At 50.3% G+C, this 26,969-nt stretch overlaps 13 protein-coding genes across 13 annotated transcripts; 5 read left to right on the forward strand and 8 right to left on the reverse strand.

The window, feature by feature from the left end:
* Positions 1 to 554: 554 nt before the first annotated feature.
* On the forward strand, positions 555 to 1,239 carry YALI1_D33119g (uncharacterized protein; the record flags this gene model as incomplete). Its single annotated transcript, XM_503255.3, has 2 exons — positions 555 to 620; positions 850 to 1,239. The coding sequence occupies 2 exons, from the start codon at positions 555 to 557 to the stop codon at positions 1,237 to 1,239; spliced, it is 456 nt and encodes a 151-aa protein (XP_503255.2).
* Positions 1,240 to 3,924: 2,685 nt separating this feature from the next.
* On the reverse strand, positions 3,925 to 5,463 carry YALI1_D33168g (uncharacterized protein; the record flags this gene model as incomplete). Its single annotated transcript, XM_503256.2, has 1 exon — positions 3,925 to 5,463. One exon carries the CDS (start codon positions 5,461 to 5,463, stop codon positions 3,925 to 3,927), a length of 1,539 nt encoding a protein of 512 aa, XP_503256.2.
* A 1,046-nt stretch (positions 5,464 to 6,509) lies between these two features.
* Positions 6,510 to 6,758, reverse strand: YALI1_D33179g (uncharacterized protein; the record flags this gene model as incomplete). The annotated part of the gene is made up of 2 exons (XM_068282862.1): positions 6,510 to 6,559; positions 6,602 to 6,758. 2 exons carry the CDS (start codon positions 6,756 to 6,758, stop codon positions 6,510 to 6,512), a joined length of 207 nt encoding a protein of 68 aa, XP_068138963.1.
* A 991-nt stretch (positions 6,759 to 7,749) lies between these two features.
* YALI1_D33191g (uncharacterized protein) lies at positions 7,750 to 8,020 on the reverse strand (the record flags this gene model as incomplete). Its single annotated transcript, XM_068282863.1, has 2 exons — positions 7,750 to 7,799; positions 7,846 to 8,020. 2 exons carry the CDS (start codon positions 8,018 to 8,020, stop codon positions 7,750 to 7,752), a joined length of 225 nt encoding a protein of 74 aa, XP_068138964.1.
* A 1,400-nt stretch (positions 8,021 to 9,420) lies between these two features.
* YALI1_D33207g (uncharacterized protein) lies at positions 9,421 to 10,140 on the forward strand (the record flags this gene model as incomplete). The annotated part of the gene is made up of 1 exon (XM_503257.3): positions 9,421 to 10,140. One exon carries the CDS (start codon positions 9,421 to 9,423, stop codon positions 10,138 to 10,140), a length of 720 nt encoding a protein of 239 aa, XP_503257.3.
* Positions 10,141 to 11,615: 1,475 nt separating this feature from the next.
* Positions 11,616 to 13,253, forward strand: YALI1_D33229g (uncharacterized protein; the record flags this gene model as incomplete). The annotated part of the gene is made up of 1 exon (XM_503258.3): positions 11,616 to 13,253. The coding sequence occupies one exon, from the start codon at positions 11,616 to 11,618 to the stop codon at positions 13,251 to 13,253; it is 1,638 nt and encodes a 545-aa protein (XP_503258.2).
* A 1,929-nt stretch (positions 13,254 to 15,182) lies between these two features.
* YALI1_D33274g (uncharacterized protein) lies at positions 15,183 to 16,210 on the reverse strand (the record flags this gene model as incomplete). Its single annotated transcript, XM_503259.3, has 2 exons — positions 15,183 to 16,131; positions 16,176 to 16,210. 2 exons carry the CDS (start codon positions 16,208 to 16,210, stop codon positions 15,183 to 15,185), a joined length of 984 nt encoding a protein of 327 aa, XP_503259.3.
* Positions 16,211 to 16,765: 555 nt separating this feature from the next.
* Positions 16,766 to 17,611, reverse strand: YALI1_D33289g (uncharacterized protein; the record flags this gene model as incomplete). The annotated part of the gene is made up of 1 exon (XM_066094296.2): positions 16,766 to 17,611. The coding sequence occupies one exon, from the start codon at positions 17,609 to 17,611 to the stop codon at positions 16,766 to 16,768; it is 846 nt and encodes a 281-aa protein (XP_065950368.2).
* A 619-nt stretch (positions 17,612 to 18,230) lies between these two features.
* Positions 18,231 to 19,726, reverse strand: YALI1_D33307g (uncharacterized protein; the record flags this gene model as incomplete). The annotated part of the gene is made up of 2 exons (XM_503260.4): positions 18,231 to 19,432; positions 19,720 to 19,726. 2 exons carry the CDS (start codon positions 19,724 to 19,726, stop codon positions 18,231 to 18,233), a joined length of 1,209 nt encoding a protein of 402 aa, XP_503260.2.
* Positions 19,727 to 20,750: 1,024 nt separating this feature from the next.
* Positions 20,751 to 23,090, forward strand: YALI1_D33321g (uncharacterized protein; the record flags this gene model as incomplete). Its single annotated transcript, XM_503261.3, has 1 exon — positions 20,751 to 23,090. One exon carries the CDS (start codon positions 20,751 to 20,753, stop codon positions 23,088 to 23,090), a length of 2,340 nt encoding a protein of 779 aa, XP_503261.2.
* Positions 23,091 to 23,689: 599 nt separating this feature from the next.
* Positions 23,690 to 24,841, forward strand: YALI1_D33350g (uncharacterized protein; the record flags this gene model as incomplete). The annotated part of the gene is made up of 1 exon (XM_503262.3): positions 23,690 to 24,841. The coding sequence occupies one exon, from the start codon at positions 23,690 to 23,692 to the stop codon at positions 24,839 to 24,841; it is 1,152 nt and encodes a 383-aa protein (XP_503262.1).
* Positions 24,842 to 24,967: 126 nt separating this feature from the next.
* Positions 24,968 to 25,315, reverse strand: YALI1_D33364g (uncharacterized protein; the record flags this gene model as incomplete). Its single annotated transcript, XM_068282864.1, has 2 exons — positions 24,968 to 25,115; positions 25,194 to 25,315. The coding sequence occupies 2 exons, from the start codon at positions 25,313 to 25,315 to the stop codon at positions 24,968 to 24,970; spliced, it is 270 nt and encodes an 89-aa protein (XP_068138965.1).
* A 96-nt stretch (positions 25,316 to 25,411) lies between these two features.
* YALI1_D33380g (uncharacterized protein) lies at positions 25,412 to 26,689 on the reverse strand (the record flags this gene model as incomplete). The annotated part of the gene is made up of 1 exon (XM_503263.3): positions 25,412 to 26,689. The coding sequence occupies one exon, from the start codon at positions 26,687 to 26,689 to the stop codon at positions 25,412 to 25,414; it is 1,278 nt and encodes a 425-aa protein (XP_503263.1).
* Between the last annotated feature and the right edge of the window lie 280 nt (positions 26,690 to 26,969).

Consider the following 26,969-nt stretch of genomic DNA (forward strand, 5'->3'; position numbering starts at 1 on the left):
TTTCCATCTCCATGATTGGTGATGAGAGGATATCCATTGTGCCTCCTAGAGTGGAGAAATCAGAAAAAGAAAAACACAATTTTAATCACCAAATTCAAACTGTTCTTTTGATACTACTTTCATCTCCACATCATCCCTTCTCACACATTTAGATGGACCCCACACCTCCTCTCCAAACATCTCCAGCTCAACTCAAAATTATTAGTAATATTAATAAAGTTTTGTTACTAAGCAAAAAGACAAATAAAGTTTTATTACTAAGCAATTACCAGAGCAAGTCCAGAGAACAATGTAGAATATTGGGTGAGACGGAGCTACTTGAAGCATGTTTCTCGCAGAAGTCTGCTTAGTAAACCTTTTTTGTTCCCCTCCCCTGCCTCTCACGTGGCCCTTAATCCTCCACTTCCCCCGCCCCGCCCCAGGCTCAAAGGTCTCACACCGCTTTTTGGTCAAACCACCACCCTAACCCTAACCCAGATGCCTGACTTCTCTTCACCATTACAGTCCACAGCTTGTTCTCTGCACCACACCACACATTGTCTTTCACACCACCCATGTCGGCATTACTGAGGCGATTTCGAAACTGGAAAATCACCAACTCTCAGCTCGAGGTTGGAAGAGTGAGTATTTGAGAGGAGGAGGGACTGGTCCGGAGTTGTGTTGCGGGATCATGGAAGTTAACCGGCAGAGGAGTGTTGGGGGGATTCGTGTGGACGTCATGAAACTGAACTTTTGACATGCCATTCTGTCTGTACAATATGTTTGTGTTTGTTTCGATTGATTTGGTCCACTCGTTCGCATCCTGCTGTCCCTTTCTTCTGCCGTTGCCCCAGCTGTTTACTAACTCAGTTCACCATGTATCTCATGTCTCCCATTCTCATCATGTTGTACATTGGTATCGACACAGACAAAAAGCTGGGCGTGCCTGGCTTCTGGCCCGACCCCGCACGTCTCAACCGAATCCCTAAGGAGCCTGCGGAGATCTCCCGCGAGCTGGAGCGAATGAGACAGGTGCGAATCGCCAAGCGAGAGCGACTCACCGAGCGAGCTATGGCGCTGCTCAACGACGAGGACAAGGAGGAGCTCAAGAAAATTCTCGAGTCCGGCTCCGTCAAGGGCTCCGTCTCGGAGCAGTACTACTACCCTCCCAAGAAGGATCTCTCCCAGGCCGCCTTCATGCCTGTCCCCGAGAACGCCACCCAAGCCGCCGCAGAAACCTCGGCCGAGCTCGCCAAATAATTGTATATAGTAAATTCCACTGACATTGCTCCTGTAGCTCCACACACCGCTGTGGTTGGTATCGTGAGATTTTGGTATCGGGTTTTTTACCTTCCGTCTGATAACGCAGTTCGGTGGCTGGTGGCTGGTGTGGCGTTGTGGCTTAGCCGAGGGAGAAGAAAAAAAACCACTGCAACATAAGGTTTCGGAACCACGGACGGGGACTGGCGGAGGGTGTGAAAAGTAGTGCGCGTGTTGGCTCTGTGAACCTGTTGAGTGTTTGAATGGATTATTTGGACCATTTATATTCAAAAAGTACTTTTTTTTTTCTTGTGGGGTGACTTTTGGGTGAGATGGAAGTGTCGAGAGAGATTAGTTGGACATTAGTTGGATTATGTAATACGGTAGGATTGATAGCGAGAGGTGTAGACATGATTAATACATATGAATGGTATAAGATGAAAGCTACAGAGTGAGGGAGTTTTTTGATACATTAGAAGTCCACTTTTCCCTTTCAAATATGTAAATTTAGGCAAATTTTAAATACTCCAAAGCTTTTAAATTACTTAGACCTAGTTGGAGGCCATACAGCAGTAGCCGACAGGACTAGACCCGAGGACCAACTTTGGAGGAACAGGGGACACGTGATCAGGATAAGGTCACGTGATCAATAAAAAGCCACGTGATCAATAAAAAGCCACGTGACTTGGGGCGGGACGAAGTCGAGACCTAAATGGGGTCGATGGGGTCGGGGGTCATTGGAGTCCTGTCTCGGACTTGGTTGGTGATGGACACCTTTAGCAGGGTCCGATTGTTGATGTTTCCCACCCGAGCGGAATCCAGAGAGCACAGATTCACCCATCCCTTGGCAAAAAGTGACATAATATTTGATCATCTATTGAAACGTCTTTCCGCGATACCGGCGTACAATGGTGCGCAAGTGCATTCCAGGTGTGGCCAGCAAGAAGGACTTTTAGTGCTTGGTGGTTGATACCATGTTCAAAACCAGCACCATATCAATACCAAGACCGTATTCAGAATGGTTACCTGATGATTTTGGTGGATGTAGACGGGTCGCTGCCGTTGTATTGCTCTTGTGCCAATGTTGGTTGTTTTTCGGGCTACTTTGTCCGACACAAGAAAACAGAAGGCACGGCTGACACGCTAGTGAGACCGACGATACTTCTGGGCTAACTGTCACTTGTTCTACTGCCAGTGCCTTGTCTGGAGTCCTCGTTCCTGACCTTACCCATGGTGATGGAACGTAGCCTAGAGCCGAACCAAGCCGACGCTAGTGGTCCAGGGTGCACTTTTCGATACCTGACCGAGTCCCAGTGCAAGATTGCAACCGGGGGAGGGAGAGTATCTGTACTGCGACCGGGCTAAAAGCGAGCTAGCACCACTTTAGCGCAACCCAGTCTTCTACATCTCCTTTGCGGATACGTCAGACGTCAGATCAATGTAACATGAAGAGGAACAAAAGAAACACAGGAACAAAAGCACAAAGTAACTCACTGTTGCAGTTACTCGGAGCGGTGACGACGACTCTGGTGTCCACTCTTTTGTCCACTCTTTTGTCCACTCTTTGTGTCAATCACTACCTTTGCAACCTGCTAGTCGGAACTAGCGGCCTTGGTAAGGCACGCATTTGACTGTCTTGGCTGCTGTAGACTCCACAAGTACATTGACGCTGTCGATTAGTCCAGATGGTCTCCGAAGAGGAAATCCAGCCGAGTGGAACATTGCCAGAACCCCCCTCGAACACGCTCCCCTCAGCCATTGGGTTCTAGATCTAGTATCGTCGTCTGAGTTCCGTGGACTGGCCGGAGAACTTGTGGACGCCCTGTGACTTGCACACGCTTGATTAGCACACGCTGTGACGTTGCCCACGTCGTTGAACTTGAACATCAACTGCCCAGTTCCAGGTGGGGGAAGTTCAAGGTGGAGTCTTGGCTGCTCACGTATACAGCAAAGTAGACCGATGTCTTCTACTGACCGTATTGCCGAGGTAGAGGGATTTGATGCTGGAACTATTGCTCTTTGGCACGTCAAGTCGACTTTGAAGGCTGTAGGTCCGAAAGTGCGATTCACTTCTGTCTTTTGTTGGCTTTTGTTGACCGTCAAATTATTTCCCTGACCATTAAGTTATTTTTGGCCCTTTTTGTTGGTTTTTGGTTCACTTTTTGTTAAGTTTTACTTGAACATTTTGTTTGTCTCAACACCTCGTGTTTCTGTGGATTGATACTATAGAAATTGGTACCAATGGACTCAATATCAGTACCAGTCCACTCGAAATCGTCTCGCGGTGACAATGATGTTATTCGTTCCTCTCCAGCGTCTCTATTCAAACATATATAGTGCGCCTCTCTTCAGCGTCTCCATTCAAACATACATGGCTGTCTCACTCCAGACATCGCGCGACATCGTCTCCGTGTCTACATGGCCTGTTCAGGGTTACCAGACCTCTCCCTTCACTTCCGAGGGGACATCCGGAGCTACTTGTACTTGTCCATTGATACTGGTGTTCTCACTCTGGTGGTGTTCTCACTCTGGTGGTGTTCACTCTTACTGGCAGAACATGCGCTTCGGTCATGTTCATCTACGCTACTAAACTTGTATTGCTGCGCTCAATTCATTAGTCACACGGCCAGTCGTATAAATACAGCCGCAACGCCAGCATCACGGCTCGATCACTTTTTGCTGCGGTTAGGCAGAGGTGAAGGTGCCGTTAGCGGCAAAGCCGGTGGGGGCAACTGTGGGGGCAGGGGAGGGGATGGGAGCCGATTCGGAAAGGGGAACGGCAGACTCTCCGGCCTCAGCAGAGACAGGGGCAGAGGAAGGAGCCGGGGAAGAAGCCTCAGCAGAGGCCTCCGCGGTAGAAGAGACGGCAGCAGCTCCTTCAGGAGCGCCTTCGGGAGCGGTGGTGGAAGCAGGAGCCGAGGAAGAAGCAACTGAAGAGGGGAGCTCAGAAGAGGCCTCAGAAGACACTCCGGAAGACTCGGCTCCGGCAGCGCCCTCGGGGATAGACGAGGTCTTGGGCGCCAGAGTAGCGACCACGGTGGAGGAAACGTAGGTGGTGGAGGTTCCCTCGGGCTCGGAAGAAGAGGTGAGGGGAGCAGCGGCTCCGGCTTCGGTGGCGTTGGTGGGGGCCACAAGAGAAGTGGTCGACAGCACGGGGGTGGAGGAGGTCTCAACGGGAGCCTGAGTAGCATTGAAGGTTGCGTTGTGGGGAGCGGAGGTGGGGGCCTCGGCGGCAACCTCGGATGACGTGTTGGAAGGCTCGACCGAAGCGGTGGCCTCCACAGAGGCCTCGGAGGAGGCCTCGGAGGAGGTCTCGATGGAAGAGGAGGCTCCGGCAGCAGCCTCAGGAGCTTCGGTGGAAGTCTCGGGCTGGGCAGTGGACGATCTCACCCGGGTAATGGTGTTGGTCTTGGTGATGTAATGAGTTCGAGTAGACGTTCCCTGAGGTTCCTCAGAGGCAACGGTCTCGACCTCGGTCAGGGTCTCGGTGATGTCAGTCACAATGGGGGAGGCGGCGGCGGCGTTCTCCTCATTGGCCTTGGTGACAATAGCAGAGGTGACGGTGGCGGTGGGAACGGTGGTGGTGACTCCGTACTGGGAGAGGGTCTTGGTCAGGAACTTGGTCTGGGTGAGGAAGACAGTTGTGTTTTCTTCGTCGGAGGAATCGGAGGCGCCGGCGGGCTCCGAGCCAGAGTTGGCGCCAGCGGGCTCCGAGCCAGAGTTGGCGCCAGCGGCGTCCTCGTTGGCGTTGAAGTTCTGGCCGGCCTGCTTGTTGGAGGGGGTTCCAGCTGCGGCGGCGGCGCGGTGTTGTCCGGAAGCACCGGCGGCAGCCTCACCAGTAGGCCGCGGGGGTGGGACAGTAGGAGGACGGAACACGGTCACGGTCTGGGGAGCAGGAGTCTCGGTGACGGTGACGGTGTTGGCGGGGGCGGTCACGGTCACGGTCACGGCGGCTGCGGCAAAGTCTGCTGCGGCGGCAGAAACGGCGGCACTGGTGGCTTCGCCGGGGGTATCACTGGTCAGCTGAGTGAGTGAGGCAAGCTGGGAGGTTGCGGAGGGGGCAGTGTGGTTGCTGAAGGTGCCATTGGTGAGAGTGCCGTTGGCCGCGAGGGCCGTGGCGTTGGTGGCAGCAAAGGCGTCGGTGGCAGCGACACTGGAGGTATCAAAAGGCAGGGCGTGGCCCAGAGCCAACAGGGCACCGAGAACGGAGGTGGACAGGTGCATATTGGGGGAACGAGTGTCGTGAAGGAACGTATAGGGTGGGTAAAGAGCGACTTGCGGCGCCCCACGAGCGCGTCCACCGGGTTATATACCGAGTCTAGCTCTCCATAGAGTTTGGGCTTCGGCGAGATGGTTTCAGCTTAGGTTTGGCGCACGAGGTGTGTCGCGGCGGCCATGTTGCCATTGGGGGTGCGAGGGGGCATGTATCAGGGTTTTGGGGTTCGATTTCTGGGTCGCAATTCGGCCGTGAGTCGATTTCCGGCGTCACATTCGTCATTGAGCGGCGTCCCGACGCCCAAAACCCGCCCCCAACCCCGCCGCACACCCTTGTATCTCGGGAATGAAGGGGCATCTGGCGTGCAGCAAGATGACATGTAGGGCCATCAGAGTTCGGATTAGCCTTGTCAAAAATGCAAGGCTGCGTCTCAGAAGCAGGAGGTCGGTGAGAACTTGGGTAGCAGTCGAGTTACGGGTCTTCACAGGTGGTGTTTTTTTGGCGTAGCAGCGAAACAAACCAGGGGTTGGACGTGTGGACGAGATGGGGTAAGCAGGGAAAGCGGTAGGGCCGGGAAAACGGGGGAAAACGGGAAAAAAGAAGATAAAGAAGAAAAAAACAACCAAGAACGACAAACAACGGATTATGTCTTCTCCATCATCCCCACAACCACATGTGACAGATACTTGCGACATAATATCCACTCTCGCTTCTGCTACAAGTAGGTTACATGTATGTTGTGTAATTATGCTGCTGGAACTTGTACCAGAAAAAGACGTGCTGATATTACAATCTTGTATGGACACCGGTACAGTACGAGTACCGTCCAGGAAGTACGACGGTTGATACAATCGAGACCATGGGAATCTTGTGATGATGGTCGTCAGTACGACGTCAGTACGAGTGTTTTTTTCCCCATTTTCCCCCGTTTTTTGCCGGGGGGGTTCTTTTTTTCTTTTGCCGTTTTTTCCACTCCAACTTCTGCAACTTTTCACTTTTTAACTCTTCACACAACTTTTCACTGCCCACTTCACAGCCCATCACAGCTGTACGTCTAATACCTCACAAACCTCCGAAACCTGAAACCGGAATGTAAACAGACAACTACATGGAAGTAAAATCAAACGAGAATCGAAACCAACGGACGGAGGCCGCGGTCACGTGACATCCTGACTGACTGTCGGACTCGCCTCGAGACCGCGTTTCTCACTGTCCACTGTCCACTGTCCCTGTCCATATACTGATACCCCAGATCGGCGCCCCTCCCCAGATCCATTCCGACGACAAACTCAACTGAAGTCATCTGAAGTCAAAGAACCCAATCTTGGGATCGTGCCTGAGCTATGCGGTGGTTTTGGCGAGAGCGTCGGTTGGCCATGTCGACCGGTTGCCCACAACGACTGGCCTCCCACAACGACTAGTCTCCCACAGGCGAGCGTTTGATGGCTGGGGGCTTGGAATCCGCAGCCATCACGTCGCTCGCACTTGTGCCCTGCTACTCTCACTTGACTCTAGCTCGCTCAGCCGTGGATCGGTCGATCACCGTGGGTGCGGGCACCGGATCCAGCGGGTTGGGGAGCTGGGTGTGGCTGAGGTGCACATCTGGCAAGTCCGCTTTGGAGCTCCAATGGAGTCATTCGCCCAATCAACATTGTCGCAGACCTCCACCGTTGAATGCGCCGGTTAGGGCTATTTTTAGCCACTGTTTCAGACTGCTACGAGGGACCCATGTACAGGCCCAGAAGCTGTAGACAGCAGAAAGATAGGAGTAATGTTGGTCAAAGAAGCGAAAGCCCGGACATAATATGTCTCAAACGAAAAACCAATCGACTCCGTGCACATGCACCGTCAGGAATGTGGTTTAGTGGATGTGAGGACGGTAAAGGTAGGTGAGTGACGTCATTCACCACATCATAGCAGGTCATCTGGTCGGACCCATCCTGCTGCCGGCATATTGAGTGATTATACCTCCTTTGACTTCTCCTACTGATAGTAATTACGTCACTCGAGCGGAGCATAGTGTTGTCAGCGTCATACCACTCTACACTCTAGTGCACTCGTACTCAAGATGATATCACTGCCGGGTACAAGACGGTTACATTGGCCAAGTTTCTACCCGGCGCGTCTCAAACCTGGCGCTACACACGAGAATTAATTTCAGTCTTCTGTTTCAGCTGGTGTTTCAGATACAGTACGACTTCAGTGGAATGTGTCCGACTACCACGATATACGACCACCACGATATACGACCACGAGCCCAGTGCTCGTACTCCTACTGTAGTCATACTCCACCATCAACCTCCTCCGCCTCCGCAACCCTCCCAGCAATATGCCGCATGACCGGCTTCATTCTATAGCCCGTGGTTATAGACGCGCGTTTTAGACTCCACCGTTTTTTCGTTTTCGGTAAATTACTTTGCGAAACGCGACCCTACACGCGTCCGCGCATGAGGTAAAAATAGCCCATCGAAACGCACTTCCGCAGATGCAATGCAGAACAACGGGCGGTGAGGAGCGGTGGGAGGTGTCATGTGACCTTCTTGAACATCTGCTGGGCCACGTCATGGCTTGGTCACGTGACTGTTGGTGGGGGCCTCGGACCACTTGAAGCCCCCGAGCCGATTAAAGTTTTTCACTTGTCACAGACCTTTTAAAAAAAATACAAAAATTTACGAGTACAGTAGCTACAATAGTCCATCAAGGGCTAACCGGAATGTGCTAACATGAGACAGGGTTCAGGGTTCAAACTTTTGCTGGAGGTCGGCGGTTTTAGTTGCTATGGACATGGCGAGCGAGATTGGTTCGGGTGACTTGTGACCATGTACTCGCCTTATCACGTAGTACTGTACCATAGAAACAGTACCAGAGAAGGTGAAAACTTGACAACCATCGCCTGAACCGGGGAAGTGTACTCTACGCCAGGCTTGTACCGAGAACAGGAAACTCAATGGCTATTTATAGCTTCAGTTAGCTACCATATGTACTGACCCTATGGTGAGTGAAGTCACTGGAGACAATGGAGAACCACAGCTCCAACAGATATGATGGCACATGATTAATATGATATCACGTGACTAGTATGATGTCACGTGACTAATATTACGTCACATGGCTAGTATGGTTAATGATGCGAATGCCCGTTTCATTGCTGAAACCGCTCTGCCGTCCCACACTCAGCCCTGCATCGTAGAGTTGTCAGCTAGCGCATTTACTGTTCGAAAAGAGATTCTTTGTTGCTTATGTAAGCGATAACGGGGCCACCCCGCGGTCATCGCGATGTGCAATCAGATTATTCCACGTTGTAGCGTTTCAGGCTGCTTATGTTGATGTCTTCCGTTAATCTAACTAAATTCAAGTAATGATTCTTATATTGAACCCCCAGGAAACGAAGATATCTCTACTTTTCGGTATGTAAAGTACTACTTAGTAATGAAGACTCATAACACCTCCAGTTCACTCTACAAATTTATAGCCCCTTCATAGATCCAACGACTTTGGAACACTGAATAATACCCCCCTGGTTTTGTTCTTCTCAACTAAAATGCTAATTAAATCATCGTCAGACTTTGGACATCTCTCAGGGCACTTTCAATTCACTACTAGCTGAATATTGTACTATCTACTGCTTCCAAAAGTACCGGCACTCACCTTCTATCTCCTTAAATCACCTCTACAACCACCTCAAATCTCCACGTAAACCAACATCCCAATGTCAACTAAATCCCTCCCCTTCGGTTGACAATTCTGTTAGCTTCATACTTCAGCACGCCACCCGAGGACAGCTTCATCTAACTCCACGCTCAGACCTCCTAAAGGGCCAATTCTTGGACTGTGTCATTATCTACGTTCCCCAAACCCATCTACCAACTCTTCCTTCCTTTTATCCCCATCATCATGCCATCTAGTCCATTCAAATACCCACCCATCTTCCACTTGTCCTACCCTAACCCTAATCCCTCACCTTAATGCCCAACACATCACCACTTACTTTATCTCACCACTACACTACCATGTCCGATACAATTGAGGCCGATGTGCCATTAACAGGAGGCCGAGCGCCGTCACATGCGGCGCCTCCGGTTGCGGCGGCAACCGTACAGCCGGATTTGGAGCGGAATGCGGCGCCCCAAGCTGGAGTTGGAATGACGCTCTGGCAACGTCTGTCCGAATCTTCTCATCCGGTGGCTCTCGTCTTTTTTCTAGCCTTCCGACTAGGAGCGCTCTTCACCTACATGTTTGGTCTGCTGTTTACAGACAAGTTTGTGCTCATGTTTGTGTTGGTTGTTCTGCTTCTGGCAGCCGACTTTTGGAACGTCAAAAACATTGCCGGACGGCTCATGGTGGGCCTGAGATGGTGGAACGAGGCGTCGGAGACGGGCGAGTCCGTGTGGGTGTTCGAGACGGCCGATCCCCAGCGGTACATAAATCCCATTGACTCCAAGGTCTTTTGGATGATGCTGTATGGCGCCCCTGTCTTGTGGGTGTGTTTGGCGGTTCTGGCGCTGCTCAAGTTCCAGTTTCTGTCTCTGATTCTGGTCTTTATTGCTGTGTCTCTGACCGTCACTAACGCCATGGCCTACTCTCGATGTGACAAGTTTGGCAAGGCCAATAACATTGTTGGCCAGGTCAGCGGCGGTCTCTTGTCTAGAGCTGCCAGAGGTACCTTCCTTGGGCGGTTCATGTAACTGATGCGGGTTTCCGCGGTGAATTCCACCCGCCACTGTCAAAGATATATATATTAATGAATTACGACTGGAAACGAATGCTCAGAGGCTTTGGCACTCAAAAAAAACAATAAATTCCTATATACAATGCGATTTTGGAAGGTACCGCTGCTATAGTGACAAGCTCCCGGTCTGTTACTCATCCTTCCGGAGGTCGTTAGCAACAGCCTGGTTGATCTTCTGATGCTCCTTGAGCACCAGAGCCTGGGCCTCCCGCTCAATGTCGCCCTGCTCGTTGAAATAGTCGGTGATCTTCATACCGCCGTAGGCCAAGATGCCAGTAAAAGCCGCAGCGATGATTCGTTGCGATGGGGGGATCTGCATCCACCGCTGGTAGAGGGACACTGCGTTAGTACGGAAATGAGCACTGAGGGGTGGAATACTGGAGGACTGTTCCAGATTTGGTCCGGTTACGCTTCGTTAACGACGGAATGGCCCATTCTGCCAGCTCCAGCTATATGGTCCTTTCCAGTTTCCCGTCAGTCTAGTAGAATCAGGTCCATCTCGACTATGGAGCTTTGGACAGACCGGAGCAGTTCAGAATAGTGAGGCAGCCAGCAGAAGAGGAACAGCAGAAGAGGAACATCAGGATCAAACTGAGTCTGAATTCTGCCCACGAGATACGTGGCTCAAGTTAAGTTCTGTCTGTTCTGTCTGTTCTGTCTGTTCTGATGCCCTACCACGGTACAGCCATGTCAGAGTCGATTAATCGGCCCAGATGTGCAAGTGGAAAGCAACTGTTGATAATGCACACGTACTCAACTTAGAGATGTACACATACTCATTCACACTTACTCAGTCACACGTCATCAGTCGTATTCAGTCTGTCTTTTCATCTTGACTTCAGTTCACTCTCTCTCAATACACAGAGATACCGTTCCTTCTGCGTGACTTCTATATCACATCTCCTCGTCTTCTCCCCTTCTCCCCTCCTTTCCCCTTCTCCCCTCCTCTCCCCTCCTCGCCTTGTCACACTCACTGTTTGCGTCGCTAGTTTGCGTCTGGTGAACCAATTGACGCTTCCACTTCCCTGCTTCACTTGGGGAGGTTGGGATATTCAGGGTTAGGGTTTTTCATTAAGTGCATATTTAGTACATAACTAGCAAGGAGTGTAGATGGAAGTAACAATAATGAGGACCCAGTGTAGAATGGCTTGGGGCGGAGATATCGTCAAAATGATACTTTCACGTGACTCCCTAACGCCTATTACCCCTCAATCCGCCTCCAAACTTGGAATTTGGTGGACCCTCGGGGCTACAGCGATACCCCGCTTCTCTTGTCCTCTCCCCCATCCTCCTCCCTCCTCTTCTTAGGTCACGTGACCACGCGTTTAACTTTCTGGCAGAGTCCAAATCACCATACATACATTACCGGCACGTCGAAGCGCCATCGTCATCGTTCACACATTTACAGCACAGTACGCAAAAAAAAACACGATGTCTACGACTGAATTCGACGGCATCTATCTCAATCAGAGCAAGGCGCACGGCCGTCTGCGGATGGTTGAGACGGGCCTGGGCTGGAAGGCAGTGCAGAAGACGTCAATGGGCGGATCGAAGGAGACCAAGAAGGACGAGCCGTTTCTACTTGGAAAGGAGGAGCTGCTGGCGGCGTTTTGGAGTCGGGGCTCTCGGGGATTCGAGATGAAGATCCAGACGAAAAACCGCGGGGCCGCCAACTTTGACGGGTTTGAACAGGACAACCTGGAGGAGCTGAAGAACGTGATGAAGCGCAACTATGGCATTTCAGTGGAGCAGCGCGAGCACAGCGTCAAGGGTTGGAACTGGGGCAAGACGGACTTTGAGCGATCCGAGCTGGTTTTTTCCGTCGCCAACAAGCCCGCATTCGAGATCCCCTACGCCGAAGTGGCCAACTCCAACCTGGTGGGCAAAAATGAGGTTGCTCTGGAGTTCCAGCAGCCCGCCGATGGACGGGCAGGCGACGAGCTCGTCGAAATGCGATTCTACGTGCCCGGAGTAACTTCTGTGGAAGGTGATGAGAACCCCAAGAAGAAGCAGAAGACGGAGAAGAAGGAGGGAGAAGAAGGCAAGGAAGGAGACGACGACGCCGACGCCGACGACGAATCAGAAGAGGAGGTCCAGTCCACCGCCCAGATCTTCTACGACACCCTCAAGGAAAAGGCCGACATTGGAGCCGTGGCAGGTACGGCTGTGGTGTCTTTGTCGGAGATCTACCTGGTCATCCCCCGAGGACGATACGATATCGACATGTACGCCAACTTCATGCGACTTCGAGGAAAAACATACGATTACATGGTGCAGTACAAGCACGTGCAGCGGCTCATTGTGCTGCCCAAGCCCGACGATCTGCACAACATTCTCGTGGTGCAGCTGGATCCTCCTCTCAGACAGGGCCAGACTCGGTACCCGTTTCTGGTGATGCAATTCCTGCGTGAGGCCGAAATCAAAGTCGAGCTCAATGTCGACGACGCCGAGTTTGCCGAAAAGTACGCCGACAAGGGTCTCAAGCAGTCGTACGACGAGTCTGCTCACCAGGTGGTTGGATCTATTTTCCGCGGTCTCACTGGCCGAAAACTGACCGTGCCAGGCTCGTTCAAGACCGTGCATGGCCATGCTGGTGTCTCCTGTTCGCTCAAGGCGTCTGAGGGCCATCTATACCCCCTGGAACGAAATTTCCTGTTTCTTTCCAAGCCCGTTTTCATTCCCTTTGCCGAGATTCAAGATATCACTCTGTCTCGAGTGGGTTCTTCGGTAACCACCTCTCGAACGTTTGACATGACTCTCAAGCTGCGAAACGCCCAGGGTGAGTACCAGTTCTCCAACATCTCCAAGGAAGAGCAGGAGGGTCTCGAGGCGTTCATCAAGTCCAAGGGCATTCGTCTTAAGAATGATCTTGCTGAGGAGAAGGCGCTGCTGGCTGCCACTCTGGCTGAGGTGGACGATGACTCTGATGATGGAGGAGAGTTTCGAGGCTCGGCTGATGAGGATGACGAGAGTCCTGATGAGGACTTTCATGCCGAGAGTGATAGTGAGGTGGCGGAGGAGTTTGACTCGAATGCCGAGAGCAGTTCGGGAGAGGAGGATGACGAGTGATTCCGGCGCGGCTTCGCGCGTCGCGGGAAATTGCTTGTTGGGTAACAATAGCAGCTCCGGACGAAGCAAACTCGTATCTGATTCGAGACAGATTCAAGAGTGCAAAAGTCTCACAAGGAATTTGCTACTGGTAGATATATGAATTAATGTTGATTAGGTGGATGTATTTGAATGGGACACATTCAGTTGGTAAGAATGTATTATCTGAGCTGCTCTGGAGTCTTGAGTGACAGATATTTTGTTTGAATTGGACCATTGTTAGTGTACTGTGCATTTCTGGAGCTCTGAAGTAACTATTACTTGAGGCCCACTCCAAAGTCAACAAAATCAGCACTCGTATTTCGCGTTGAAATGTGGATATCTCAAATATCTGTACTGCCAATATCTTGAAGATGAATATTAGTTGATTAGTTGATGCTTTTAAACCAATTCACACAAGTCTTGCGATTTCATTGGTCCCGTGACACCGAGAAGTGACCCACAGCGGGAATTCCTTTCAACAAATGTCAACAAAATCTGTTAACAAATCCGTCAGCCAAACAGAGTCCACACATCTATCGTCTGAGAGACCTCTCACGACACTGAAACACATCACCAGACCCTGTATCTCGGGAGGCGAACACCCTGAAATCGGAAACAGTGGAATCTCGGGTACTTCCAGCTATTTAGAATGCTCAGAGTTGCACATTGAGTAACTGCCCTGTGATGGCACGCACGGGGAGGTCTGTCGGAACTGTATAGGACATTGAAGTTCTTGTACTAGTAAATGTCGATTTATGAAGAATCAATCGTCTTGATGTGTCACGTGACCAGTCTATCTGAGCCTTTGGATAAATTTCTGTCCCTGGAATGTTCTCTGAGGTCTAGAGTATATGTCCTCAATTTAGACGGGGTAATACGCATTGTTAAGAAGAGACCGAAACGGGTCAGAATGCGATCCAATGGTTAGAGAAAGCGCAAATAATGATCGTTTTTCATTTCTGACGATTAAGTGGTTACTCGTGGGATTTTTGGAGTGCTTTGAAGAACAATTATCATGACGTCACCATCAATAATCATGCTCGTATTCGTATTCGTACTCGTATTCGTATTCGTATAGTTGTACCTCTAATATGCACAATTATATTCCATCGGCTTTGCGAGTGGCGCCTCAGTAGTTACAAGTACTTGTGAGCAGTACTTTGACCTTGGAAATCGTTGGCTCGTGACCATAGCACGTCTGATTACCTAATCAAGTCCAATCAATCTGGTGTCTAGTATACAGTAGATGCAAGTGTCATGACGTTCCCCAGATACAAAGTTCCCTTCTTCTGTGTCAGGCAGGTGGAACTCTGGCAGCGATTTGTCCGGTTGAGTATAGACGCGGTGGTACAGTGGAACTACTGAATAGAACCGTTGGTTGGAGTCCTTAATAAATGCTCCGCAAGTCCCATAGCTACACTTGAAGTTACGCAATAGCAGAAGAAATTGTAGTTGTATAACAAGCTACAAAGAGGTGTAGATAGATTCGGTTTATAACACTTTTCGATACAGTTTTCATTCCACTTGATCATGTCTGGCTTCAGCTCTGTCGTCGTACACTATGGTTCCTTTCTGGGGTGGTTTTAACCGAGGACTTTAGGAGCTCTAGATCTGAGGGACATGATCTGATTGGTAGAGTGATTCATGTGATGTTAATTCATGTTTCCCGTTTGATCTTTCTCCTCCGTGATCATTTTCGACTTTCGAGACTAGGACGCATTGTTAGTGCCCACTGGTAGTCACTGATTATGCTGCTTGTGGTTCCTGGAAGTGACTTAGTAAATATCTTCTATAAGAAGAATGACATTCGCTTACCAATCAGCAGTTTCCCAGTTTCCTACGTACCAATGCCATGCCAGTGTGTAAAGGTGACTAGTACAGCACCCTGAGAGCAGCGGAAGGTCGGAATCACTCACCATCCCACCAACTCACATTCCTCCGGTACCAGTCGACCGTCCTCGTCAAACCGTCCTCAAATGATACCTTCTGTTCCCACCCCAACTCCCGAATCTTGTCGTCGTTCGTTCTGTATGCGGAATCGTTGTACGGACGATCAGACACAAATTGGGGCCCCTGATCGTACCCCAGCATTCCACCCAACGTCTCAAACACGCACCTGTTGCTTTTTTCCTCCTTGCTCCCAACATTGAACACCTGGCCCTTGAGCTCGTCGAAATGGTTGTATGTCAGTTGCACAGCGTTCACGCAGTCATCTGCGTAAATGTATCTCCTTCTGTGTTCTCCCGAGCCCTGCAGCATGCACTTGTCGCCCTTTAACATGGCCAGACAAAACGCAGGAATGATTTTTTCCGGATACTGGTATTCTCCGTACACGTTGTTGAAACGTAGAGTGACGCACTCCAGACCGTAAGACTTTGTGTAGGCGGAAATGAACATTTCGGCAGCTGCCTTGGACGCTGCGTACGGGTTGGAAGGGCATAGTGGCGAAGTTTCCAGGTCTTCGGTGCCAGTTAGATCAGCCTGATCTCCGTAGATTTCGTCTGTCGAGATGTAGATCAATTTTGGGAGGTTTTGTTCTCTTATTTCTGTGTCCGTTTCTCTCGCGTTGCGTGTCATTTCTTCCAGTAACGTCTGTGTGCCCAACACGTTTGCGGTCGTCACCTGAATCGGATCCGAGTACGAGCACTCAACATGACTCTCGGCTGCGGCGTGAATGACGGTGGCAATATCGTAGGTGTCGAAGACCCGACGGAGTTCCTGGGCGTCGCAAATGTCCACGTGTACAAACGCTTGCAGTTCTGCGTCCTCTAGGTTCTTTTTGCGACCGCTGTACCTCAGGGCATCCAAGCAGACGACTTTTTCCGTCAGGGCAAAATGCCGTGATATCCACGATCCTCTGGGTTAGAAGGCTCAATAGTGGCGAGACAATGGGATACTCACATGAATCCCGCTCCTCCAGTCACTAGGATGCTCATTTCATGTTGTTGACAGAGTGTGGGGAGTGGTGATGTAGCTGCTTGTACAGGTGCATGGTGTGCGAACGTGCATATTTAACTAAATGATAGCCCTGGGGGAAAATGAGGACCATATATACGTTACTGTAGGATGAGATAGAAAGGAGTGAACCAAATAAAAAAAATTGAGAAGAATCTTATGAGTCGAATGATACAAAAATCATGATGAATGGACAGATTGAGATACTCTTTGCGGACTCCATATCTACCAGAGTATAGTTAGGTTTACTTGAGAAATTAGTTAAGTTCTGGGTCCATTAGTCCTGGTCACTCTACGGTGATATCAGCAGCTAGCAAACACGAAGGAGGCTCATTAAACAGAATATTAGGGAATTTTATGACTTAGTTACTAGTTTACGACTTATTTACGACTTATTTGACAGGATGCTACACTAGATTCTACTGTCATTATCTTTTACTGCTCACAATTCCACTCTGTTATCCATCACCAAGCTTCTATCAACTGCAATCAAGCCATGTGTGGGTGTTGAAAACACTGTCAACACACTTTTTCTGTTACCTCTCCCTCGGTGAATCTTTCTCCACACGAGCACACTCTTCTCCGCTGTCAATTCTGGTATCGAGGACATAACTGGACTCAGAGGTCGGTCTCTGCGCAGCAATAGAGCCAGATTCAGAATCGGAGTCAGAATCGGAGTCAGAATCGGAGTCAAAACAGGAGGCAGTACCCCATCTCATCGAATGTTGCTCACCAGTACCAAAAGATCCCTCATATCGCTCATTGGTCCGAAGCAAGTCCTCATATCGCTCGTTGGTCCGAAGCAAGACCTCACCTCGCCCATTGGTCCGAAGCAAGTCCTCATATCGTTCATTGGTCCGATTCAAGTCCTCACCTCGCCCATCTCCCTCAAATGTAGAAATGTACGCGGGGGTATCATAGGTGTGCCCTTCGTAAGGGTTGCCTAGGTAAATGTACTGAGACGGATCAGAAGAGGGCGATGGGGTATCGGGGCGAGTTGAGTCGACCAAAAGGGGTGACGCATCGAGCAGAATATCATCTCCAGAGCCACCTCCAACTCCCCGCCCTTCAGACACTTGCTCGGAATCACTCCCCTCTGAAAGGTTCCACGATTTGTCAAAGTCGTCGTCGTTGTAGGAGTTACTGGTGTCGATTCCGCGTTGCATGGGATCGTTGTGGTCGACTTTCTGTTGCGAAAAACCCCAGCTCTCAAAAACCGGGGCCTGGGGCACTCTCAGGGTCTGAATCATGGTGCCATAGTTGGCCGTGGGCTGATTCAGAAACGATTGGGACGGGTTCGAGAATCGGGTTGAGTCCGATTTTCGGGCTCGAATATCGTGGTTTTCGTTGTTCATGGCAATCTGGTGGACATGGATGTTCATCTTGAAGGACCGTTTCTGTGAACGAAGTACTCAGACAGAGACACGGTATAGCTACTGGAACCACTACTTGTAGTCTAAACAACAGTAACTATGGAGATGGACAAAACAGGGAGTCGAGAGTCTGAACTTGCACTGATTTTACAGAAGGTGATCGTGACCCTTCCTGTGATACTGTGACAACTGCAACGGACGATAGAGTAGAGATGACGAGGAGTTTGTATGGAGACATTTGTTGTAAACCACGCCACGTGAGGATCTGTCAAGAGTCCAGGTCAATCAACCGAATACTCGTCATCCTTGAGGGAGGAGTGTCAGTCCCATAGTTACAGCGACAGCTACAAGTACAACTCAAGTCGTACTGTAGCACCGTACCAGAATGAGTAGCCGCGATAAACAGATCTCTTAGCCTGGGCACGTCGATCAGAAACAGGTACTGTAGTGAACCGAGTCCACAGGGAATCATTGGAATTACTTGATGCTCCAGAATCAGCTACAACTACATCGACTGACCTTGATATGCATTCTCTAAGTACAGTGCGGTGCCATGGAACAGCCACACCCACCTCACTGTCGCCGCTCGAAGTAGCCCCGTCACCTCTCCAAGCTACGCCACCTTTCCTCATTTGTCTAGGGCCAACATGGCCATCTTAGCACTCCTCACATACGCCTTGGCCAACATCTTGTTCTGCTTCAGCTGCGAGTACCCATCGCTCTGGTATGCCGTCACAGTGCCGTCAATCTTGTCAATCTTGAGCTTGAGATCCAGGGCTACAATCATCTGCCGCAACAGCGTCTCCAGCTCATCGGGCTCCATATCAAACGACTGAGCCAGCTCGTCCAGCCGGAATTGCGTGTATGGAAAAATGGCCTGAATCAGAGCCCGTTCACGTAGAAGGCTATCCACAGAGCTAACGATATCAGAAAAGACCAGATCAAACGGCAGCTCGCCCACAAGAACATTCCACAGCTTGAAAAACTGCAGAAACTCTGAATCCAGAAAGCTCTGGAGCATTTTCATAATGTCAGAATCGGCGCCAACGAGCTCAGAAAAACCAAAATTCTGATTCACCAGAGTCGACAGCTGGGCACGGGAAAAGGATACGAGGGCACACACGGCAATATATCTGCCGACATCTCGCCCCAAAGCCACATCGTCGTAGTGTTTTAGGTACTCAAAGTCCATGTCCAAAAAGTACTCTACAGCCTTTGCAAAAGCAGACGGTGCAATTGTGACGGTGGCAGGGCCCCCTGAGTGGCTGGACATGGTCGTTGTCGCCTGTAGCTCATGCAGAGCTGCCAGCAACAGCGCCAGGTTGAGATCCAGGGGTTTCAGCTCGTCTCGCGAATCCAGAACTTTGTGGATCGTAGTCACCTTTTCTCCATCCAGAAACTGCGACCGCGCCTCCATCACTCGCAGATGCAGCGAGTGTTCCCAGTCGTTGTTGTTGTCGCGACGAGCAGCACACGCCTTTCTTGCCTCCTGGAACCGGCCCAGCGACAAATAGAGTGCGATGAGGGCGTCAAATTTGGCCTGGGATCTGTGCGATTTCAGTTCATCCACCTGTTCCGCGTTCTCAGCACGCGTCCGGTCGATCCACTCTCGGTCCTCACTCGGGGCAGCTCCTTTCAGTAGTTTGTCGAGCCGTTTAAGAATACGTTCATAGGCCTCAACTTGTCGAGTGGACTGACGACAGATTGCCAAGGCCTTTTCAAGACATTGTTGCCGCAGCGGTTTGTGCGAGTCGCCGATGTGGACCAGGCGTTGTATCTGTGCTCCAGGAGGATACGACTGGAGCTGTGTGACAATTGTAGGGGGGAGGTCTGTGTTAGCACGAAACAAGAGGCCAGACGTCTCAGGTTGCAACTTCCACCTACACACAGATGACGTGACTCCAATCACATGACAAGTATCTCTCCAGTACTCTGTGATTGTTTTCGTGGAACCAGTCACAATTTCTTTCAAGTGCAAGTTCTGGATACGGTCAATAGATGGTTGGCCGTGTCTCATCGTTTGTGTCTGAGTCTGTGCTGAGTCTGTGCTGAGTCTGTGCTGAGTCTGAGTCTGTATCACTGTGTGCCAATGCCTGTATCACTTCCATCGTACTCACCTTTCATAACGCTGGTTGGTGGTGCGGAGTTGTGGTGTGTGGTGGAGATATTGTATTACAGTAGAGACGCATCTTACCATGTTGGGATACAGTAACCTTGAGAGGTGAAACTAGGGAGTCTATAAAAGTTGACAGAGCTACTAAAATTGCAGAAAAAGTGACTGGAAAGAATTAAAATCTCGCTGAAATCACGCTTTTTCAATTTCTGCGCCTCAGAACCCACAATTGCCGGAATGGAGTGATGTTATGGTGTCAAGTATGATGAGGGCATTACTTGGCTTTGGGATGTTAAATCTAAGTAAAGCCAACAATGTTAAAAAATAGAAAAAGAAAAAAATATAAAAAAAAACTGATGTCTCGTAGACGATATCAGTTTTACAGAATGATCTCTGGATGGGTAATATCACCCTTATAATGTACTCGTACCACGGTAGCTACAGTATAATGCCACTGGTGACCCCTTTTCACAATGGTTTGCTACCGGCATACCTTGGTTTTTATATATTTTTTATCTTAATTTATTTAATCAATTTATAATTAATTTTAATTAATATTTTTTTCCTATTTTCCAATGAACTATGTTAAAAAAGGAAGGGACAACAGAACAGAGAACTACAGAACAGGACCCAATCATGCTATATATAACCAAAAAACATCAAAAAGAAGCACAAAGCCGAGCTCTACAGTCTAATACACCTTCATATTCACCTTGTCACACAAATACTGGAGCTCGCGATACTCCTAGTGCTTCTCTACAGTCAGTCAGTCATCACCAGTGATAATGATTAAGGTCGCAGGTTCGAGTCTTGGGTGGGACTTAATTTAACGTTGTGGAAAAAATCCCCCCAAAAGCTGATTTCTATGTGATGACAGTCCCGGAGAGTCATCCTGATCTCTCCCGTTATTTTATTGTGTTGCCTCACACACATTCGGGACCCATGTCTGGACATGTCATCGCTCCCACTTGTGTCACGTGACAACCTAATCTTATCACAAATTATTTTTGTTAGTTCCAACTCGCACCAACCATCATGCTCCGACCCGACTGGTACAGGCTGGCCAAGGGGCCCACGACCAAGCGGTATTTTTCGGTCGCTCACGTGACGCTCAAACCCCACCCTGCGGCCTCTTCTCGCATGGCAGCGTCCGTTCCAACCTCCAGAACAGATGGATACTACAAGACCAATGCCCGAGTCAGGGGATACAAGAACAGACAGAGTAAAGGCAGCAACAAAGACGACAGCATTGACAACGTGAAATTCATCAGCAAAAAATACATTAATCAGGCAGAGGTCTACGAACAAGCGTCTCCTTCACGACAAAAGAGTCTCCGTCACTCTGAACAGGTCAAACGGGACTATGACGCTTCTTTTCCGCCGTTGTATGCCCGGAGAGTCGATGTGGAGACGTCGAGGCTCCAAGAACAGCTCTACAGAGAAGATCTGAACCTGCGGCAGAAACTGGCAAAGTTGCCCCAGCAACGAGCTGTTGTGGGAGGTATCATTATGAAGATTGAAGCCAGTGTGAAGACCCGAGGCAAGGGCTGGATGAACCACGGTCAGGTGATCGAGGAACTGATCATTCGAGGAGACGTCTTTGAAGCTATTCTGGTGTTCAAATGGTACAGAAAAGAAGAGAGTGTGAAGACCAACCTGGGGGAGATTCTCAAGGCTCTTCTTGCCAGCGAGTATCCCGGCTTGGCAGCCGATGTAGTCCAGCTGGCCCACCAGTGGCAAATTCCGCTTACATCATACCATATTGTGGCAGGTATCAAGGGTCTGAAGGAGACTGTGAATTCTGGGAATGCTGTGGAGAAGCTCAAAGCTGCCTATCAGATGTGCGACTGGGCTCTCGCTCCTTCTCCAGAGAATGGAAACGAGCCGCAATTCAAGGATGCGGAGTTTGTGCTACCCCACGTGCTGTTTTTCGCATGGAGAGTGCCCCACAATGCCAGAAATGAAGTTCTTCATCTCGTCAACAAAGTATGCCCTGCTTTCAAGGTGGACATTAGTCGAGCAGCGTTTCTGACACAGTACTTTGCGGGCGTAGCGTATCATGTGACTCCCAACGACGAGGAGGCTACGATTCAGACCGTTGAAGACGCTGTCAAGTTGCTTCAGAATGTGTCTCTTGTTGATGGAGGTCTGATGTCGTCTATCATTCTGGGTCTGAGAGAACAATTCAAGAACCCTGTGGACGACAGTCTGGAATGGGAGCACGAGATTGGCGGTCTGAAATGGAAAAACGTGCTTGAAATCGCTTTCCGAGCTGTCAGACCGGATAGAAAACGATCTGGACCTCTTGCCCACATTGATGTAAAGCGGGAGCTGGCTACGTGTTCTCAGCTGCTCGGCATTTGTAATGTCTTGAACGACAACCAACTGGCCAGAAACTGGTTCCACAATTACGTGCTTCCTGTGGTTCTTGAAGCTCCTAACAAGGAGCTCAGCCAGTTGGACAAGAATGGCAATGTGCAAGTTCTCAACATTTTCAACGTGTTTGCAGCTTTGGATAAGAACAACATTGCCACTGAAGACTCGCGAGACCTTTTCTTGTCTGTTATGAGTCGAATCCCCAACTTGGATTCTCGACCAGCTCTTTCTCGATTCATTGCAGAGACTTCGAGACTTGAGAGAATCATTCTGAGCAAGTGCCATGACGAGGCCACCGCCAAAAAGGTCCGTCAGACCGTCGACTCCACCCACAAACGAATCCTCGGAGGTCTTCCACATACTTGTGTCATTTCACGATCTCTGATCAAGTCCTGGAGATACGCCATTGGCGACGCAGCTCGAGACTACCATCGAGTCCCCTACTTGCGGTCCGTGGCCATCGACCAGCTGTTCATGTGGGATCCCAAAATTTCGCAGAACAGATCGTTCCTCAAGTCGCCTGAAAACCTATGGGCGGTGGCGGAGATCTACGAGCTGCTGCAGGCCGAGTATGTCATCATGCAGCGATCTAGTCCCAAAAAGACACAGAGCATCCAGCAGCTTCTTCACGTTATGATGCACAGACTGTCGGCGTTTGTGCCTGGCGGAATGACTCCCGAGATTATCGATCACCACCGAGCCAACCAGGTGCTTATGAACATCATTTCCAAGAAGGCCATTCCCATGCCGTATGACTCGGACGGAAAAGAACCCCAGTGGCTCATGGGACCGGAGTCCAAACCTGTCACTGCTGACGAGATAGCAAAGGCCAGAGTGACCAAGAAGTTTGGAGCCAGACCCAAGACCGAGCGAGCAGAAAAGACGGAAAAGAGACGCGGAACTAAACGACTGAGACACAAGCCTACCAAGGACAAGTCGCCAAGTGGAAACGAGATCCTCAACTCCATGTTGTCTATGCCGGACCAGTTCAAGCGATAAAAACATTGTACATAGGCTTGTAGCTGATGGCTACGAGCAGATGAGTGGGCAACTGTCACTCTGATTTATTAATATTGCATCTGATTGAGAGCGTATTTGTAGTACGATATGACAATAGGTACATACTGTACTCGTATTGTACATACTATACTACAGAAGTAGACATTATTAGACCACAGAGCCAACAGATCACTATCAATACAAGTAGAAGACGGAGTCGGTCTCAATGAAGTGCTTTTCAGTCACGTGACGTCACTTATGACGGACTGCAGTATCTCCAATACAGTATTGACAGCTTAGCACAGCACACTCGTACGTAGTTGTAGGTAGATAATGTTAGTCAATTTTCTTTACCATTTCTTGACACTCTGTGAGACTGAATACTTCTAGAGATAAGGACCATTTGGTTCCATACAACCGAGTTGTTCTGCTGACTATTTCCGAGACTAGGAGCCCCTTTCACGGTCAGTTGTCCTTTTACTTAGCGTCTCAACTACCGCACTTACCTTTATACTTCACCCCAGATTTTTACATTTTAACGTTACCAAGTCACTTCACCACCTCATCACCACCACTTCATCTCTACAGTACCAACTGACATGTCCTCCATCTCAAACCGCATTGAGCAGATTAGCAGCTCGAAACCCGGCGCCAAGGACTATATCAACTATCTGCACTCGCTGTCGGCCGCCGCCGATCTCATTTCCTACGCCAAAGCCATCATCCAAATTCCCGATGGTGCCATTGTGGCTCGCCCGGTGCTGGCGGAGTTTGTCAGCTACACAAAGGGGTTGGCGGACGCGCGAGAAGAGGTGTTAATCGCCACTCTCGATGTTCTCAAGGAAAAAACCATCATTTTCGAGGAGCAGGAGTTTCTGGCACGAGAGGCACTGGCCGAAGTGTACGAGCAGAAAAACGAGTTCACCAAGGCCGCACGAGTGCTACAAGGCATGCGGCTGGACTCGGGACAACAGCATATCACCGACGACCAAAAAGTAGCCGTGTATGTGCGGATTGTGCGCATGTTGCTGGAGGATGAAGACGACGCAGGAGCAGAGACTTATCTTAACAAGTGCGCCCTGCTGATCCACAAGTGCAACGACCCCGCACAAAAGGTGCATTTCAAGCTATCGCAAGCGAGAATTTTCGATACCCGACGCAAGTTCCTAGACGCTACACGAAAGTACTACGAAATGTCACTGGAGGAGGCCGTGGATGCTGACGACAGACTGCAGTGTCTGCTGGCGGCCTCCAAGACTGCCATTCTGTCTCCCGCAGGGCCCCTGAGACAGAGAGTGCTCACTGCGCTCTACAAGGACGAAAGAAGTGTCCAGCTGCCTACGTTCAAGGTCCTTGAGCAGCTGTACGAGAACCGAATTCTGGACCAGGAGGACGTGAAGCAGTTTGCCGAAATGCTGGAGCCGCACCAGCTGGCTCTCATGGGCGACGGAGTGACAGTTCTGCACCGAGCGGTGCTGGAACACAATCTGTTGGCCATTTCTAGAGTCTTTTCCTGCATCTCTTTTCCCAGAGTTGCAGCCTTGTTGGGCATGGAATTGACACAGGCAGAGGACACAATCGCCAACATGATCATTCAGGGCAGACTAAGTGGACGCATTGATCAGGTGTCGGGATTTGTCTACTTTGATTCGGAGAAGAGCAATCTTAATGTCAGACAGAAGGCGTTGGTAAGGTTGGATGAGGTAGCAGAGAGAATTGCTGCAACTAGCAGAGATGTTAGGATTTACTAGCTCTTCTCCAAGTCTTTTCTTCTTTGTTGTGATAGATTACTGGTTCTTGTGCTAATAAGCATGGCCCTGCCTGACTCGCTCCGCTGACATTGCCAACTAGGAGACGTACCAAATACTGGTACTGACTCATGCGTTGATTCCGATGTTAGTATCGGCGCGGATCTGCATAAGGACCTGGCATGGGCGGGGTACCCATCTGTCACAACGATACAGACGTTCCTTCGGCTTACTAACTGGGATGAGGCTAGCTTGGTAGAGATGGTTGAAAGAGGACCTACATTTGGTCTAGAAGTACCTTCCGCAACTACCTCCGCCGTCCTCTGTTGTGGTTATGAAGATACAAAATAGTCACTGCAATGAATTGGGTGCTAAAAAGCTACAGATGTACGGTACTGCACTGTACCAGTACATGCTGGTACTACTGCACTGGGATATATCAAAACATAATAATATTAAAAGCCCCGATTTGGGCATTGTAGCGGGTTGGCACTACTTTTACGCTTGGAATGTTGGTCCTGGCCATACTTATGTCGGTCCAGGTGCACTCATGTTGGGCGCTGTGCGCTTCGTCTAGTACACCGCCTTGAAAGCCTGCTCAAAGTCAGCAATGATATCGTCGATAAACTCGATACCGACAGCAACCCGGATGAGATCCTTGGACACGCCAGCGCTCTTCTTCTCCTCCTCCGACAGCTGCTGGTGAGTGGTGAAGTAAGGGGCGATGACGAGAGTCTTGGCGTCTCCGACGTTGGCGAGGTTGGAGGCCAGCTTCAGAGAGTCGACGACAGCAGCACCCTTGTCGTCCTTGACACCGATCGACAGCACGGCGCCGTAGCCCCGCTTGAGCACCTTCTTGGCGTGCTCGTGGTAGGGGTGCGACTCAAGACCCGGGTAGGAGACCCAAGCAATGTGTTCGTTCTTCTCGAGCCACTTTGCGAGCTTGAGGGCGTTTTCGCAGTGTCGGTCGACTCGAAGAGACAGCGTCTCGAGACCCTGGATGATCTGGAAGGCGCCAAAGGGGTTGAGACAAGGGCCAATGTCTCGCAGCAGCACGGTTCGCACGTACAGAGCGTAGGCCAGCTCGTTGCCAAAGGTCTCGGCAAACTTCATTCCGTGGTAGCCCTCGGAAGGCTCGGTGAGCTGGGGGAACTTGCCGGACTTGATCCAGTCAAAGTTGCCGCCATCGACAATGAGACCAGCAACGGTGGTGCCGTGGCCTCCGATCCACTTGGTGGCAGAGTGCACGACAATGTCGGCGCCGTGCTCAATGGGGGCAACGAGGTATCCACCGGCTCCAAAGGTGTTGTCCACCACCAGGGGGATGTTGTTCTTGTGAGCGAGGTCGGACAGGGCCTTAAGGTCGGGCACGTTGTAACGGGGGTTGCCGATGGACTCGACATACAGAGCCTTGGTCTTGTCGTCGATGGCTGCAGCGAACGCCTTGGGGTCGTCTCCCTCCACAAACTTGACGTTGATGCCGTAGGTCTTGAAAATCACCTTGAGCTGGTTGTAGGTACCTCCGTAGAGACAGGAGGAGGCGACAATGTTGTCTCCGGTCTGGGCCAGGGCGGTGAGCGCGAGGAACGACGCCGACTGGCCGGAGGAGACCGCAATGGCGGATTTGCCGCCCTCGAGAGCCGCAATTCGCTTCTCAAGCACGTCGTTGGTAGGGTTCATGATTCGCGAGTAAATGTTGCCAAACTCCTGGAGCCCAAACAGCTTGGCGCCATGTTCCGACGAGTTGAAGTTGTACGACGTGGTGGCGTAGATGGGCACCGCTCGGGCGTTGGTGGCGGGGTCGACCTCCTGGCCGGCGTGGAGCTGCAGAGTGTCAAAGTGCGAGGGCATTGTGGATGTTAGTCTGAGGTGAGGTGGTGTCAATTGACTTGCAACACCTTGGGTGGAGTGTCTCACTCTATAAGTATAACCTCCTGTCGAGATTGCAATTTCACGTGACCCAGATAAGGTTCCGGATTTAGCGGGGAACAAAAAAATGTGGCTGGAGTACGATGCGATAATGGGTAGCGAGAGGGACACGGCTATACTAAGGTGGAGTTTGCAACCACGTGAATGGTCACGTGAGCATGGCGAGGGTCGGCTCTCCACTCTAAGCAGCACAGAAGCGAAA

The sequence above is a fragment of the Yarrowia lipolytica genome, chromosome 1D, assembly GCF_001761485.1.
Source record: "Yarrowia lipolytica chromosome 1D, complete sequence".
NCBI lineage: Eukaryota > Fungi > Ascomycota > Dipodascomycetes > Dipodascales > Yarrowia > Yarrowia lipolytica.